Below are 16,712 nucleotides of genomic sequence, written 5' to 3'. Positions count from 1 at the left end.
GGACAACGTGGAAGAAATGGACAAATTCTTAGAAAAGTACAACTTTCCAAAACTGGACCAGGAAGAAATAGAAAATCTTAACAGACCCATCACAAGCATGGAAATTGAAACTGTAATCAAAAATCTTCCAGCAAACAAAAGCCCCGGTCCAGACGGCTTCACAGCTGAATTCTACCTTATGCTTCTTATATATTTTTGTTCCATGAACTATCTATTCAAATTATTTCTTTCTCTAATGGAATGCTCTTAAAATTTTAGTTCTATTGCAATGAGTTCTTGTCCCCTTCCCAATTCCATCTTCATGTCAATTTGTTTTCTCTCTATGGTTTTCTATTTTCATTCAATTGGGTCTTTGTCATCTTGTGATCTGTATAAGGATGCCACATAATTTTATGGCTTTTTTTCTGGTTCTTATATACAGTAAATCATAAGTTTTATTTTTAGAAATAAGTTTTATACTATACCATAAAAATTCCAAAATTGATTACAAAAATAAATAAGCATAAAATAAATGGCACTCTGCTAACATATTTATCACTTAGGTAAAATCTATCTTTTGCTATAAAAGCTAAGTCATATTTTTTCTACATGTGCTGTACTTGCTAATGACTTCTAAAACATGGACTTTACTTAGTAAATCTCTGTAGCAAGCGTAGTATTTCAGTAAATTGCCCTCCAAATTCAGTGACTTAAAAAAAAAGCATTTACTATCACTCTCTCGTCAGCTAGAAAGCTGGGAGGTGAGGTGGGAAGTTATTTTGATCAATTTTGCATTCACTTATGTATCAACACTCAGCCTTGCTGCTCTTGCTTGCTCATCTCTTTGGGGGCCTGGCTGGCTATAGGCAAATGGCTCTCCTTCTGTCCATTCATCCTCTAGCAGGCCAGCTGAGGTGCTGCAACAGGGTGAGTGGGAGCATTTAAAGCCTCTTGAGACCTAAGTTCATAACTGGAAATTTGTCACTTGTTCTATTGGCTGTGATAAATTAAAGCCTACCCAGATTGAAGAGTTGTGCAGATAGACTCCATGTCTTCAACTAGAACTAGAAAATCACAATATAAAAGGTGTGGACAAGGAGGCAAGAATAACTGGAGTCATAACTGTCATCAGACTACCCCACATAGGCATTCTTCATTTCTCCCAAAACATTTTAAATGAATTTTAAATTATCATAATTGTATAGAGACTTTTTTACTTAATGCAGTTGAATGCCCCAGACACCTTTAAATGATGAATGCTAATAAAAAAAGAGGGGGCGAGTGTGGCAAGGTTATCATCAGTTTACCAGCCTTAGTGATCAAGATGTCACACGTCAAAAATGAAACCATTTGGTGATCTTATGGCACACTAGGCTATATAAGATGATTTGGCAGCATCTGTATGTGGTTTGGTGAAAACATTTATTATACTTCTGTATGTTATGTAATCATGAGGGGAAAAATAAATTTATAAAGGTGTTTTAAGTATATCAAATACTGAATTTGAACAAAACTTTCAGATAAAATCTTTTCACATTTGTAGTGAGAAAAGTTACCTCCATGAACGTAACTTTTAAAGAAATGCGTTTTTGGCTGTTCTGGGTCTTGATCACTCTCTAGTTGCGGTATGCAGGCTTCTCATTGAGGTGATCTCTCGTTGCGGAGCACAGGCTCTAGGGCATGTGGGCTTCAGTAGTTGTGGCCTGCAGGCTCAGTGGTTGTGGCATGTTGGCTTAGTTGCCCCATGGCATATGGAATCTTCCTGGATCAGGAATGAAACCCATGTCTCCTGCATTGGCAGGTGGATTCTTAACCATTGGACCACCAGGGAAGTCCCATGAATGTAACTTTTTAAGAATCAGATTTGATGTTGGAAATGGCTAAATGCAGTTCCTGATTTAAAAAATTTTAGTGATAATCTGAATAAAATTTGAAGAGAAATTTTTGATAGTTAACATCTTATGTGAATAAGAATCCTTGTTCACACAGGAAGTGTTGGAAAGTCTTCCACTTCCAGTAATGGTGGGCTCTTTGTCAGTAATTTGCCCCAACCTTGTAGTTAGAGCAATGAAGGGAAGCTGGTGGTATCAGATTAGGCTAACTGCAGAAAGAGATAACCCCCAGTCTCAGAGGCTTAACAGATAACCCCCAGTCTCAGAGGCTTAACAAATAAGCACGTGTTTCTTGCTCCTCTCACAATCCAGTGTAAGTTGGCCAGGAAACTGCTCCAGGTGGTCCCTCGTGGATCCAGGCTTCATCCCTATTGTTCGTCCACCCTTCTTTAAGTCCTCAGCGGCCTCTCTCTTCAACCAATGTTTGAGTAAAGAAAGTGAGGAGTCTGTGTGGGAGTTTTTATGGGCCAGATCTAGAAGTGATTCATATCACTTTCTGTTACATTCCACTGGCCTGAGCCTGATTGCGCGGCCCCACCTAAATGCAGGAAAGGCTGGGAAATGTAATCTAGCTGTGCACTCAGGAAAACGAAGAAAACATAGATATTGGTGAGCACTAGTAATAATTTTCTTTTAAAAGTTCTGAGCTTGCTTTTGGCAGCCTCACTGGGTTATTGAGACAAAGGGCAGAGACTAGGGCCAGCCAAAGATGGGAACCTACTAAGCTCCTCCCCACTGTGGTTGGAGCCCTGAAGGATTGTACTCTAGGAATAAATGTGAGCTTGAATTAAACCAGATCTCTGTGGACTTCAGTCAAACTTTATGTGAACTGAGTAGCTGAGAATATTCCAGGTCTTGAACTTGAAATTTTTTCTTTGAGTGTTTTATTAAAGATATAATCCAGTACGCAAAGATAACCAAACATATGAGGAGACAAGACAGTAAAATTAAAACATAAGATATTGGAATTATGAGTTCATATTTTCAACAACTAAGCTTACATATTCAAGGAGATTTAAAAAGAAAGCTAGGCTTGGACGTTTAAATGTAGGTATCTAGGAATTATAAAAAGAGAGAGATCAGCTTTGAAAAAGAACCAGTATAATTTCCAGAACTGTAAAGTATGTAACCAAAATTAAGAACTTCGTGGATAGAGATTAAGAGCAGATAAAACACAGCTCATGAGAAACAGAGGAAATTATCCAAAATGAATAATGAAGAAGTGTAAAGAAAGGAAAATACAAAAGAAAGGATAAAAGAAATGGAGACGATGTAATGTAACTTGGGTTCATTTAGAATAGCAGAAGGAGGAGAGAGAGAAAGAGAAGATGGAAGAGGTAATACACACATGCGGAGGGACTGGATATTGTCTGACAATTACGGGAAAAAGAAACACTGACAACGTGGTAATCAAAATTGCTCAAATTAAGATAAGGTATCAATGGGAGCGTATCAACCTGCCTGTGACTTGCATTTTGACATTGCTTGGGCTTTGATCATGGGGACTCTGGTACTCGGCCATGAAGGCTAAATGTGACCTATTTGGAAATGGTGCCATTTGCCCCATCGCCTCCCTCCCCTCTTGTCTCCCTGGTGTAAAGAATCATTAGCTGAGTGTTAACTGTATACCTGAAGTCAGATTTTATCCCAAATATCAAATCCATTTTCCTTTTGTCAAACTTTAAAGAAGAACATACACATTCAGCTTATTTATTTTTTTAAATGTCCCTGAAAAAATCCTGCATCTATAGATTAAGAACATTTAGAAAGAATAAATAAAAAGAAAAATTAGAGATAAAAAGAGAAATGTCCATGACAAAACTAATATAATGATCTCACACAGATGAGGCATAAATGATAAGATGCCCGCTATAAAAATGATCTCCAAAAAAGCATTATTGTTTTGCTATTCAAAAAATCCAAGAAGTATAACAAACAAATTAATCTTTCATTCCACTATCCAAGGATGACCAGTGTTTACATTATGATCTATATCTTTTCTAGAATATTCCTAAATGTATATTCTATGGTATACAACAGAGGCTTACCTTGGGAGTGAGGAATTTGGGCCAACTAAGAAAAGGTGGGGTTTTTTGGTAGGTGTTTCAATTTCTTTGGTGACTAAATGGGTATAAAAGAAGGAGTAAGCCTGCTCCCCAGGCTGTGTTGTATTTTATTCATATATTCACTCAATGCATTCAACAAATACTAAGCACTTCCTATGTGACATGTACTGGATTAGAGGCTGTGCATTTTGTGGGCCTGGGGCTTTCCCCCGCATTGAATGCTCATGGTATTACCTTCACAAGACACGTGGGAGGGAGAGGGCCCGAGATAGACGCTGTGTCTGTCATCTAGGGATGACTTCATGGAGGGCTGAGGTGCCAAGGAGGGCAGATATTTTAGTGGGCCAGAGACAGTGAGAGGGAGAGGGAATGGCTGTTGCTTGTAAGTGCAAAAGCAGAGGCAGACTGGATTGTTGAACTGTTCACTTGCCTGGCTTTGTGAGCTGAGGAAAAGGTTATTTAATAGTTAGTAAAAGAATAGTGCTTAGTCACTCAGTTGTGTCCAACTCCTTGCGACCCCATGAACTGTAGCCCACCAGGCTCCTCTGTCCATGGGAATTCTCCAGACAAGAATACTGGAGTGGGTTTCCATGCCCTCCTCCAGGGGATCTTCCCAACCCAGGGATTGAACCCAGGTCTCCCACATTGCCGTTTGAGCTTCCCTGGTGGCTCAGAGGGTAAAGTGTCTCCTTGCAATGCGGGAGACCTGGATTCAATCCCTGGGTCGGGAAGATCCCCTGGAGAAGGAAATGGCAACTCACTCCAGTACTCTTGCCTGGAAAATCCCACGGACAGAGAAGCCTGGTAGGCTACAGTCCATGGGGTCGCAAAGAGTCGGACACGACTGAGCGACTTCACTCACTCCCTCATTGCAGGTTGATTCTTTACTGTCTGAGCCACCAGGGAAGCTAATAAAAGAATAGGTACTATTTATTAGGTGTCTATTGTATGCCAACAGCAGACAGTGCATAAATCATTTTACTTACTACTCATATGGGGGCTTCCCAGGTGGTGCTAGTGGTTAAGAATCTGCCTGCCAATGCAGAGGACGTAGGAGACTCCAGTTTGATCCCTGGGTCAAGAAGATCCCCAGGAGGAAGAAATGGCAACCCACTCCAGTATTCTTGCCAGGAGAATTCCATGGAGAGTGAAGCCTGGCGGGCTACAGTCCATGGGGTCATAAAGAGTCAGACATGATCGAGTGTCTGAGTGTAATACTTCTCATGTGAACTCTGCAAATTAATATTTAACTAACATTTATTGACCAGCCACTATTGTTGTAAGATTTTATATGTAATCAATACAGCAAATCCTTGGGACAAACCTATGAGACAGGTTATGATCCCCCTTTTACAGGTGAGGAAACAGACATTGATGAAGACTTGCTCAAGGTCATACACTACACCTGACAGACCATAATTCCAAAGTTTCTATGGTATTTTCATTCACAGCTACTTAAGTAATGAAAAATAGTGTTTCTCATTAATAAGAAACCCCTATCTCTCCCCAAATTCAATCCTAGGGATCTTTGTTGAGTGTCATTTCTTAGACACTTCAGTATTGAAGCTGGAATAAGAAAACACACTCTTTTAAATACCTATTAAAAAAAAAAAGAAAAACCTTTATATTTTAAATTAATTTTAACCTTTCTGGAGCTGTTTTCTTTGGGGAAAAGACATCCTTCTTTGATTAGTACATTTCATTCTTCTTTTTCATGATTTTAAAGAAAAAGGTGATATTTCTCAATAGCCTAAATTGAAATTTCTTTTGCAACGAATAAGCTCTCCTTTATTTAAAGACTATTTGTGACTGTGGTTAAGTAGTACATAACATAAAATATACCATTTTAATCATTTTTTAAAAGTATACAGATCAGTGGCATTAATTATACTCATGTTGGGCAAACATCACAACACTCCATCTCTAGAACCTTTGCATCATCCTAAACTAAAATTCTGTACCCATTAAACAATAACTCCCCACCCCTCAGTGACCATTGTTCTTAAAGGAGATAGATAACTGTTAAGCTTAGTTTTCTTTATATGAATGAGCACATAATTATCTTAGGGATATGAAGGAAAGGGATATTTGCCAGCCTAATGGCAAATGCAGAGCCTACTGACAAAGGTATATAATTTGTAAAAATAGCTGAGTGGGCAGAATTCTGATATTTCAGCTGCCCTAGGCACTTCAGTGCACTTCTGATAATGATTTTCCCTGGGCATGTAGTTATACTGATAGAAATCATATCCCTGTATAAAGAGTGAGCTTAATTATATATAACTGCATACCTAAAATGAGGCTGTACATTTTTTTTTTACATACACTTTCTGATTTACAAAAGATGAGACACTAAATTATTTTTTTAAATTTTATTTAACTTTACAATATTGTATTGGTTTTGCCATACATCAAAATGAATCTGCCACAGGTATACATGTGTTCCCCATCCTGAACCCTCCTCCCTCCTCCCTCCCCATAACATCCCTCTGGGTCGTCTCAGTGCACCAGCTCCAAGCATCCAGTATCCTGCATCGAACCTGGACTGGCAACTCGTTTCATATATGATATTATACATATTTCAATGCCATTCTCCCAAATCATCCCACCCTCTCCCTCTCCCACAGAGTCCACAAGACTGTTCTATACATCAGGAGACACTAAATTCTGACTGATCCCCAAGAAGTAGTGTGCGTCACCCTCAGAACGTGAGTGTCTTATTGTAGAGGTCTCCTTTTTCTGCAAAGACACTGTATCTTGCCTTCCCCCTCACCCCTTCGGGAATTGTTTTCATTATATGGGATTTCACAATCTCATCTGATTTCTGCTGTGACTGTGAGGACAGGAAAATGCACAAAGGCTGATTTAGGGTTTTGGATGTAATCAGGGGTAGTGAGCAAAGCAAAAGTGAGTTGAGTGGTAATGTCTGTTCCAGGTGCTGTATTAAACGCTTTACATGTATTATTTTGTTTAAGCCTCACAACTCTGTGAGCTAGGAATCAATTCCCATTTTACAGATGGGAAAACTAAGGAACAGGAAGATGAGGTTACTTGCCAAAGACACATCACTAATAAATGACAGACTGAGGATTCAAACTCAGGCTGTGTAGAGCTCTTGTTCCGAGCTGCTCTGTTAACACACCCTCCTGGCCCACATCAGCCTTGACAGCAGCGTTAAACCACCCACACGTGCGAGCCCTTGTGTGGCTGAGGTGAGTGGGGAGTCTCAGCTAAGATCAGACTCTGGGTCTAGAGATAGAGGCTGTCCAGCCAGCACAGGGAAATGGGGAAACACAGGGTCATCTTTGGCACCACTTGTTACCTGGTTGTTGGAGGAGAGGAGAGAAGGGGCGTCTCTAAGCAGGTTTCAAGGCTCTTCCTTGTGCCCACTCTCTGGTGTTGTGCCCCTGGGCTCGTAGTTGCTCCACATCCTTCTTAGAGCTGCTTTTCCTGAGGGAACCACCTCCTCAAGGCCTCCCTCTCCAGTTTACTCTTACCACCCCACACCTGCAGGAAAAGTTTTCTGAGTATAGTTGATTTCAGCTAGTTGTTAGGAGAGTGGCAGGTGTAAAGGGTGGACTCTAAGATGAGGATCACTCCCCCTCCTTGCAATTCCCTGATTCTCCCAGGACCATCGTTGTATCTACATTTCTGAAAGCAGAAGTTTTAATGCAAACGACCACCCCAATGAGGGAGACATTCTTTTTTTGTTTTTTAATTATTTATTTATTTAGTTTATTTATTTTTGGCTATACTTGGTCTTTATTGCTGCCAGGGCTTTTCTCTAGTTGTGGCGAGTGGGGCGACTCTAGTTGCTGTGCGCGGGCTTCTCATTGCGATGGCTTCTCTTGTTGTGGAGCGCAGGCTCTAGGGCACATGGACTTCTGCAGCTGTGGCTCGCAGGCTCTAGAGCACAGGCTCAATAGTTGTGGCACACGGGCTTAGTTGCTTTGTGGTACGTGCGATCTTCTTGGATCAGGGATTAAGCCTGTGTCTCCTGCATTGGCAGGCAGATTCTTTACCACTGAGCCACCAGGGAAGTCCAAGGGAGACATTCTTAAACAGGGAGGAGTATTGATAAATTCTGCCGGAAGTTGAAGAGGCTTAGCTATTTCGGTCCCAGGGATAAGTTGTTGGGATCTGAGAGCTTCCAGAGGGACCTGAGAGCAGCTCCTGGACTTTGAGTCTCTCTGCATTCTCTCATGGCCAGAAACTTTCTCCTGACCCTTGCTCATGGCTCCTGTTCACAGGGTACAGCCATTCACACCCAACTTAGAAGTGACTCTCCTGGGAGTGTTTCTGACCCCAGAGAATGTGTGGATTGTTTTCATAACTGTCATAAATTACCTTCGTGTTTCAGGAACAAACACGTTACACCTGCAGGCAACACCTTTGTGATGGTTCTGTGGATCCCGAGGGTTGCATCCTCCTTGTATGGGGAGGTAACAGGTGCACCAAGCTATGCTCGAGGGCTTGCTCTACTTTTGTACAAAAACCCTCTGGTATTGCCTACAAAGGTTAGCAGTGTTTACTACATTGTATTTCAGTAATTGTACCTCAAATTAAACAAAAAAATATTGTCTGATGCTTTTGTATACTGGAGCACAGTCTTTATTTCAAAGTGGTGACATAACATTCAGCTGCTGTGATAAGACAGCTGCGTTTACCAGTAGTGACAGTTTACAGTTGAGTCATAGGAAGGATTCATTTGGACATGTTTAAAGTCATGTCATCAGAGACGGTGATGGCACCCCACTCCAGTACTCTTGCCTGGAAAATCCCATGGATGGAGGAGCCTGGTAGGCTGCAGTCCATGGGGTCGCTAAGAGTCAGACACAACTGAGCGACTTCAGTTTCACCTTTCACTTTCATGCATTGGAGAAGGAAATGGCAACCCATTCTAGTGTTCTTGCCTGGAGAATTCCAGGGATGGGGGAGCCTGGTGGGCTGCCGTCTATGGAGTCACACAGAGTCGGAAACGACTGAAGTGACTTAGCAGCAAAGTCATGTCATAGAAATAAAACGATGAAGACCAGATTTAGGATGTGGGCCTACAGGATGCCAGCTGAGGTGGCTGGAATTGTTCTTCACGGCCCACCATGTGCTCGTCTTCTCTCTTCCCTTCTGCTTATATCCCTAGTAAGTAGGGTGTACACTGTCCTCAGCCTGCTCTGAAAACACCACTGTGTTTGGTAAAGTTACCTCAAAGCTATACCTAGATCACACCATGATGAGAAAAAGAGATATTTTCAACCAGAATTGACTTATTTCAATTTTCTGTTCTCTATTTCATTTTAATTATAGCCACTTGGAGCCAGTGACTATTTGGAACTGTCAAAGAATTTTGATACAGTATTTTTACGAAACATTCCACAATTTACCCTGGCAAAGAGGACCCAAGCTCGGAGATTCATAACTCTCATTGATAACTTTTATGATTTCAAGGTAAGGATGTGGTGCATTTTCTCAGAACTAAACATTCTGGACCGTGGAGCAAGATTGTTTGGGCTGGAATCCTGGTCTACCCCTTAGTTTACTTCTCTGTGCCTCAGTTTTGTCACATACAAATCGAAGATACTATTCTGAAGTAGTATTTACTTCAGAGAATTATCATGAGGACAGAATAAACTAATCCAGGTAAATCTTTTAAAACAGCACTTGGCACACGCTGATGCTGCACAAGTACTGTTGGTGGTGGCAGTAACGGTAATCATACTGTATTAAAAGCCCCATCATAAGACGCTGCTATATGCCCAATCCCATCACTCACCTAGACGCATCCTGTTCTCTGTGAGGATGCACAGCACAGTGCCTTACCTAGATAGAGTGCTCAGGAAACATTTGTCACATGAATCAGTTGTTGGACTGGTGAAATAACGGATGAACAAAATGAATAAATGAATGACTAAAGGGCCATTCTCAGTATTAGAGTTTTCTCTCCCTCTGACTTGGAAACCCCAGTAACTATCATTGTCCCTAAACAAGCAAGAAAAACCCAGTTGTCTTATTACCAGCATGAGTCGCCGAGCCTTTGTCCATTCATCAGGGGCATTATTGCCTAGTGGTTAAGGAGTGGACCCTGGGGCCAAGCTGACTACCTTGAAGACCAACTTAGCTTGAATTGCCTTCTTTAGAAAAAGGGGATAATAATGGTATTTACCTCATAAGACTGTTGTGAGGATGAAATGAGCAGGTGAAATACTTAGAACACTGTGCAGCGTACAGTAAGCTTTCAATGAAGGTGAGCCATTAGCATCACTGACTCAACGGACATTAATTGGAGCAGGCTCCAGGAGATGGTAAAGGACAGGGAGCCTGGCGTGCTGCAGTCCATGGGGCCGAAAAGAGCTGGACATGACTGAACAACAACACCAGCGAGCCACTAATAATAATATATGCCTGTAAATATATTTACAGTAAAGTTAAAGTACCGCTTCAAGTTAAGAGTGAAATATTGTTTTACCGTTAGATACAGTTTTCCCTCCTTATTCCTTGTACTGAAATAGAGCAGTGATTCTAAAATTGAAGGGACCTTGAGGGGAGGAGAAGGTACCAGAATCTGCTGGGAGGGAGAGGTGAGATTCTTAATGTTTCCTTTCTTCATTCATTCAGCAATCTTCACACCAAGCACAGTGCTAATTCAGTGACAAGCAAAGCCAGGCATGCTGCCTGCCTTCATGGAGCTGATAGTCAGGTGTTGAAGAGACACTGATTAAATGTATGCAGAACTGAGTGTAAATGTTCTGAGAACTGAGTGTGGCATGTTCTCTTGGCGAGAGAGGGGACTTGGTGCTGTGAGAGTCCAGGAGGACAGTAGACTGATCTTTGTATGGGAACTGGGGGCAGGCCGAGGAAGTCCTTCTGACGACCAGCTGCACCAGGATCATCTGAGCTTCTTAAGATCCAGATTCCTGAACTCACCCCACGCCACACCAGCAGATGAAGACCAGGGACGGGGCCTGGAGCCTGCTGGTTCATCAGCTCCTCAGGTGCTGCTCGTGAACACTGAGCTGTGATGGCTGGGGTCCACGTGCAGAGTGGAGAGTTGGCAGCACAGGCCCTGTGATGGGCCTGAGCATGAAAGGCAACCTACCTTAGTGAGTGCCATCAGAATCTGCTGCCTGCTCTCAGGGGGCCCTGTGAGCAGGAAGGTGAGAACACCAGGGCTGGGGATCAAGGTCTGTTATTTGTCTCCTTCTGGATTACTCATCAAGAGACTTAGCTCTGAAATAATCATGTGGGGTCTGGAATACATTGCCCAGGGGTAGCAGTCTGTTTTCAGAGGGCAGTGCTTCAAGAAGAAAGTGGGAGGGGTGCACTGGTAGGTGGCTCTTAGAGGGGCACATTGATAAACTCTTATTTTTGAAAGCTTATGATCCCTACCCCTTAGTCCCCTGCCCTCCCCGATCCTACCTCCCCACACTGTTTCACTTCTTCATTAGACAAAAAGATTTTCCTGGCAATATGATAGAATATCAGAACTACTCTCCTAACATTTGCTTTAACTAAAGCACACATTTAAAGTTTATACTCTTTTTAAAACATAGCCGAAATTCTTATTTCAGAAATTGGAAGCATTAAATAGACATCGTTTTAGAATGCATTTGTAGAAATCTGTGAAATAAGGACATTTCCATCTAAGTAATGAAAAAAGTGTCATTTGTGGTTAAAATAATTTATAAGAGGAGGTAGAAGGTCATTTGTATATGGAAGAACTAGTCCCAAACATCAATACATTGTTTTAAAATACCGATAGCGCGTGTGTGCTCAGTCATGTCTGGCTCTTTGCAGCCTCATGGACTGTAGCCCGCCAGGCTCCTATGTCCATGGATATCAGCACATTTACTTAAATAATGATTTTAAAAGGATGGCTGTGAATCCTGAAAACAAATTCAGATCTCCTGAAACATCAGGAAGAGTATGTTTTAAACTAGTGGACGTAAAATTTATTAAGTTGTGAAAGCAGTTTCTGGTGTGTGATTACACATGGATATTCACTCAAACACTTATGTAATCAAGAAATATTCATGCCAAGCTTAGTGTTTTTCAAGGATGTCTGGCTGGATGCTGGTATAAATGCGGGTTCTGGTAACTCAGGGTGTAATTAGAGGAGCGGGGCACTGGACTTAGTCACATGTGCAGCAAAGGGGTAACGAGATGCAAAGGAGAGCATCTCGGATGCGCACAGAGATGGGCTTCACACAGTCAAGTGAAAATGTCAACCTCAGAGGTAATGGAAAAGCCTCTGGACTCAGAACTGGAAGAGATCAGGACTGGTGTCGAGCTGAGGCTCTCCAGGCCTGGAGCGGCCCCTAAAACCTTTGTTCCCTCCTTCAGAATGCGATGTAAGCTGCCCGGGAATGTTTGTAAAGTGCTGTGCAGTTTAAAAATAGCACTTTAAAGAGACTATTAGAAAAAGTATGAAAATGGTCAAGAGGTTTTCCTAAAAAAAGTATTTTGTTTCAAAAATACATTTGGAAACATCTCTGATCCCAGGCTATCTGACTATAGGTTATGTGGTGTGTGTATCTACATTTTAGAGGTATTCCAGAAATAGAAAAAAAGCTTCCCAAATATTGAAATCCACTTTAAAGAAATGCTATATTCACTTATTTATGCAAGATTTTTTTTTCATTAATGAAGAAGATATAGTGTAGATGGGTCCTGCCAGTTTTGAAATTTTGACAGCCACATTTTGCTTATGCTCTTTTTGTGGACTTTAAAACATGGAGATTAATAAAAATTTTAGTAGCTTTACGGTAACTTCTGGATATTTAGGTAAAATCTCTAATTAGAAAAATAGATTAATGAAACAGGAAAAAATGTGATAGATTGAAGCTTTTAAAATATTTTTTTTTCCAAAATAAAGATAGGACTTGGAGAAAATGTGTAGAAGGAGAAATGAAGTTAAGACTGTTACTTAGGTTGAAAGAGAGGAGTTCAAGGCATTGTTCTTTATAAATACGCATTCTGTAAGCTCGTAAAAGTGTATTTTCACCAAGTACCAATTTTGCTACATATATTTAGAACCATTTAAAAGCAAAAATCTTCAGCTCCCTGTTATAAAAGATTTTTTTATTCTATGAGAAATTTGTTTTTGCCTTCACCTTGTTAAAGTTAAGGAGTGACACCATTTGCTGTTTTCTGTTTCAGGTGCGCATCATTTGCTCTGCATCAGCTCCTGTATCAAGCTTATTTTTGTGTGATCATCATGACAGTGAGTTGGAGCAAAGCAGAATACTGATGGATGATTTGGGGCTGAGCCAGGTAGGTGATATTAACATAATCTCTTTTTATTATAAAACAACTTAATTGTTTTGGTTTGATGCATGGCTATGTTTTAAAGAACGAATGCAGTATGTATTTAACCACTGATTTGCCGCTTTCTTCTAAAGCCAGTATAGCAGACATATCCTCAACATCAGTAAATATAGAGAATTATAGCCTTAGAGTGGAAGGAATCTTTGTGGTAAAGCGAAGACCAGGGAGGTGGACTAAGGGGCTTGCAGTTACACCACTGGCCAATGGCAGGCCAGAGCTGGCCACCAGGCACCCGTGTCTGGTTCTGGACTCCCTCAGCCACACCATGCTGCCTTTTCTGGATATCCTCCTTCACATCTGCTGGATCTGTAGAGCATATGCTACAGTATCCAATCATGTGGACTGGCTGTTCTAGGACTTTGTGCCTGGCAAGTCCCTTTGCTTAAAAAGAAATCCACGATTCACCTCCTAACCCCATTCTGTAGACATTTGTGGAGCACCTTGGAAGAAAAGTTATGACCAATCTAGATATCATATTGAAAAGCAGAGACATTACTGCTTTTCCATCTAGTCAAGGCTATGATTTTTCCAGTGGTCATGTATGGATGTGAGAGTTGGACTGTGAAGAAAGCTGAGCGCCAAAGAATTGATGCTTTTGAACTGTGGTGTTGGAGAAGACTCTTGAGAGTCCCTTGGACTGCAAGGAGATCCAACCAGTCCATTCTAAAGGAGATCAGCCCTGGGTGTTCTTTGGAAGAAATGATGCTAGAGCTGAAACTCCAGTACTTTGGCCACCTCATGCGAAGAGTTGACTCATTGGAAAAGACTCTGATGCTGGGAGGGATTGGGGGCAGGAGGAGAAGGGGACGACAGAGGATGAAATGGCTGGATGGTATCACTGACTCGATGGACGTGAGTCTGAGTGAACTCCTGGAGTTTGTGATGGACAGGGAGGCCTGGCGTGCTGCGATTCATGGTGTCGCAAAGAGTCGGACACAACTGAGTGACTGAACTGAACTGTGGGTGCCAGGCTCTGAGGATGCTCTGTTGGAAACCAGCTGATGCTGGCCCAGTTCTCCTGGACCTTGGGGGGTCTGGTGATTCACTCCAGGCCAAACAGAAGTGGCTTTGCATTTCCTTCTTCTGTATGAATATTACAGGGTATATTTCTCAACTGTAGACAACTGAAATATTAGTAAAAGATTTAAAACTATGAACACTCATCCCCCCCAATGAGGGGAGCCCCATTCTTTCAACCCCAGTGGTAGAAGACCATTTGGAATGAGGAAACCATTCCTTATTGACCTGAGTTGAAATTATGGACTCTCAGGAGTTTGGGGAAATGAGGCCAATAATTGTTTAAATAGTGAACTTTCAAAATATGATTTTTAAATCTACATGTAGAAATACATAGCTGCTTGTGACCCCATTTCTCTGAGAGCAATACATTCAAATAATGTCTTTTGACAATTTGGAAGAATATACTTAAGGGGCTACTTCATCTCAGTTTCTGAAATTCTTTAAATCATTGGTTTTTGAATTTTTCTACTGATCAGAATTCAGATACAGGGCAAAGTATGCTCAGCATTTAGGGCCAATAATACATGAAGAAATCCTGGCACGTGGCTATAGGGTCATGCAGTTTTACAGTAGGTCAGTAATTGGATTTAGGAGTGCAGAACTTTTCTCTGAGAGAGTATAATAGCAAACTCCTAAGGAAAGAGGCAAGATTCAGTGTTCACTTACAGGCTATAGCCTGTGTTGAAATCACCAGTCCCAGCTTATTTGCTAGCCTCACGGAGGGCTCCCTAACTGAACCCTACATGGAAGGATCAAGTGTCCCAGCAGCTCAAGACCAAAAACAGCTCTGGCCTTCCCAAAACTCACTCCCAGACACAATCTCCAGGTCCCTAGAAGACCTCTCAGTCACCCAGTTTGGAAAAAGAGATTAGCCCTCAGGCCTCCCCTTGGGAACGTGGCCCTGACTGTGAAGCTTCAAGGGAGAGTCTTAGCCGCATATTGATATACTGGAACTACTGGGTTTTGTTGTTGCTTATTTCTTTCTTTAAAAAATATGTATTAATTTTTATTTATTTGTCTGTGCTGGGTCTTAGTATTGGCATAACAGATTTAATTCCCTGACTGGGGATGGAACTCGGGCCCCCTGCAATGGGAGCTTGGAGTCTTAGCCAGTGGGCCACCAGGGAGGTCCTGATGTTACTTTTTCCTGGCATGCACTTTTTGAGAAAGAATTCCTTTTCTGTCTGCAATGTCCTTCCTTTAGATTTTGTAGAGAACTTTCATCTGAGCAAAAGTTTTCTTATTTGGATATTAGGGTGTTGTTTCAGCTTTAATTACTCGTCTAATGTTTTCTTCCTGTTAATTTGTTCTGCTAATTGATTACTGTTTTAAATTAGTTGATTCTCTAGTCTAATTTATATTAGCTGATTCTCTAGTCTAATCTAATTGTTGGGTAAAATTAGTTGATTCTCTAGTCTAATTTAATGAAAAAAATTTGTAGAATATTTTATAATCTAAGCTCAAAAAGTATTTTTTAAACTTGTACTTAGTTCTTTAAATTTTTAGTTGCAGAGGTTTTAACTGGTGCTGGATTGTTGTTTTATTTTTTTGATAAATAGGACTCAGCAGAAGGACTCGCCATGTTTACTGGAGAAGAGGAAATCTTTGCATTTCAGCGCACAATTTCCCGACTCACAGAAATGCAGACTGAACAGTACTGGAATGAAGGAGACAGAAGCAAGAAGTAGCCATCACTTTTGCGTGAATAAAACTCTAGACAAATGATTACCGCAGGGAGAACTCTTTATTACGGGACTTGAAGGAATCATTTTCTCATCATTAATTATGCACTTTGTCCTCTGGACCATTTTTATCTAAAATTGCTGTCAAAGATATAGTGGTTTAGTAAGTTAAAGCCATTTTTAGGTCTACTTTTTGCCTGTTTATTTGGCCTTATTTCTGCATCACAAAATTAAAATCAGCACTCTTACCAAGCTGAATGTAGACAGGCATTTTGGTTTCATATTAAGCTACCTGAATGAACCTTGAATACACACACCAGTAAACGCAGGGTGTCTGGACATCTGTGAGCTTTTGGCTACCTGGTAGCCGCATGATAGAAACACATTTTTATGAGAGTGGAAGAAAAACACCCTACATTTCAATTCAAAACAAAAAAAGATTTCTGATGCACTTATCTCTGTGATTGTTGGGGCCTGTAAATTACTTTAAATCTCCCAAGTCTTTAGGCTTCCTTACAGCAGAGAGTATGTTTTTTACCGTGAGTTCAAGCTTTGCAGGCAGTACCTGATCTCCAGAGGACACACAGCTGACTGAAAAAAAATCAAGGATTATGAAACCATAGAATAAGAAACAGGGGTGTCAAATTTCAACCGACAGGCAGATTCCCCCAACTCTGAGAGCCCAGAAGACAAGCACCAGGAATGGGGACCAGTGAGAGAGTGTCAGGAGGGGAGCACCCTGGACCACACTG

At 41.2% G+C, this 16,712-nt stretch overlaps 1 protein-coding gene across 5 annotated transcripts in view; it reads left to right on the top strand.

Moving 5' to 3' along the window:
* Positions 1 to 16,700, top strand: part of LACE1 (lactation elevated 1) — a 201,090-nt gene extending 184,390 nt beyond the window's left edge. For 2 of the 5 annotated variants that reach the window (XM_010856641.1, XM_010856642.1), the window contains 3 exons: positions 9,242 to 9,382; positions 13,091 to 13,204; positions 15,838 to 16,700. In XM_010856641.1, coding sequence (XP_010854943.1) covers positions 9,242 to 9,382; positions 13,091 to 13,204; positions 15,838 to 15,966 — 384 coding nt within the window. In that variant the 3' untranslated portion in view covers positions 15,967 to 16,700. Of the gene's footprint in view, positions 1 to 9,241; positions 11,089 to 13,090; positions 13,205 to 15,837 lie in introns of those variants that run through there. The other 3 variants (XR_826768.1, XR_826767.1, XR_826770.1) reach the window with 3 other exon arrangements.
* Positions 16,701 to 16,712: the final 12 nt, after the last annotated feature.

The sequence above is a fragment of the Bison bison genome, unplaced genomic scaffold (genome assembly GCF_000754665.1).
Source record: "Bison bison bison isolate TAMUID 2011002044 unplaced genomic scaffold, Bison_UMD1.0 scf7180017864373, whole genome shotgun sequence".
Taxonomy (NCBI): domain Eukaryota; kingdom Metazoa; phylum Chordata; class Mammalia; order Artiodactyla; family Bovidae; genus Bison; species Bison bison.
Note: the sequence above shows the minus strand (reverse complement) of the source record. Positions and strands in the feature narration are given on the sequence as shown.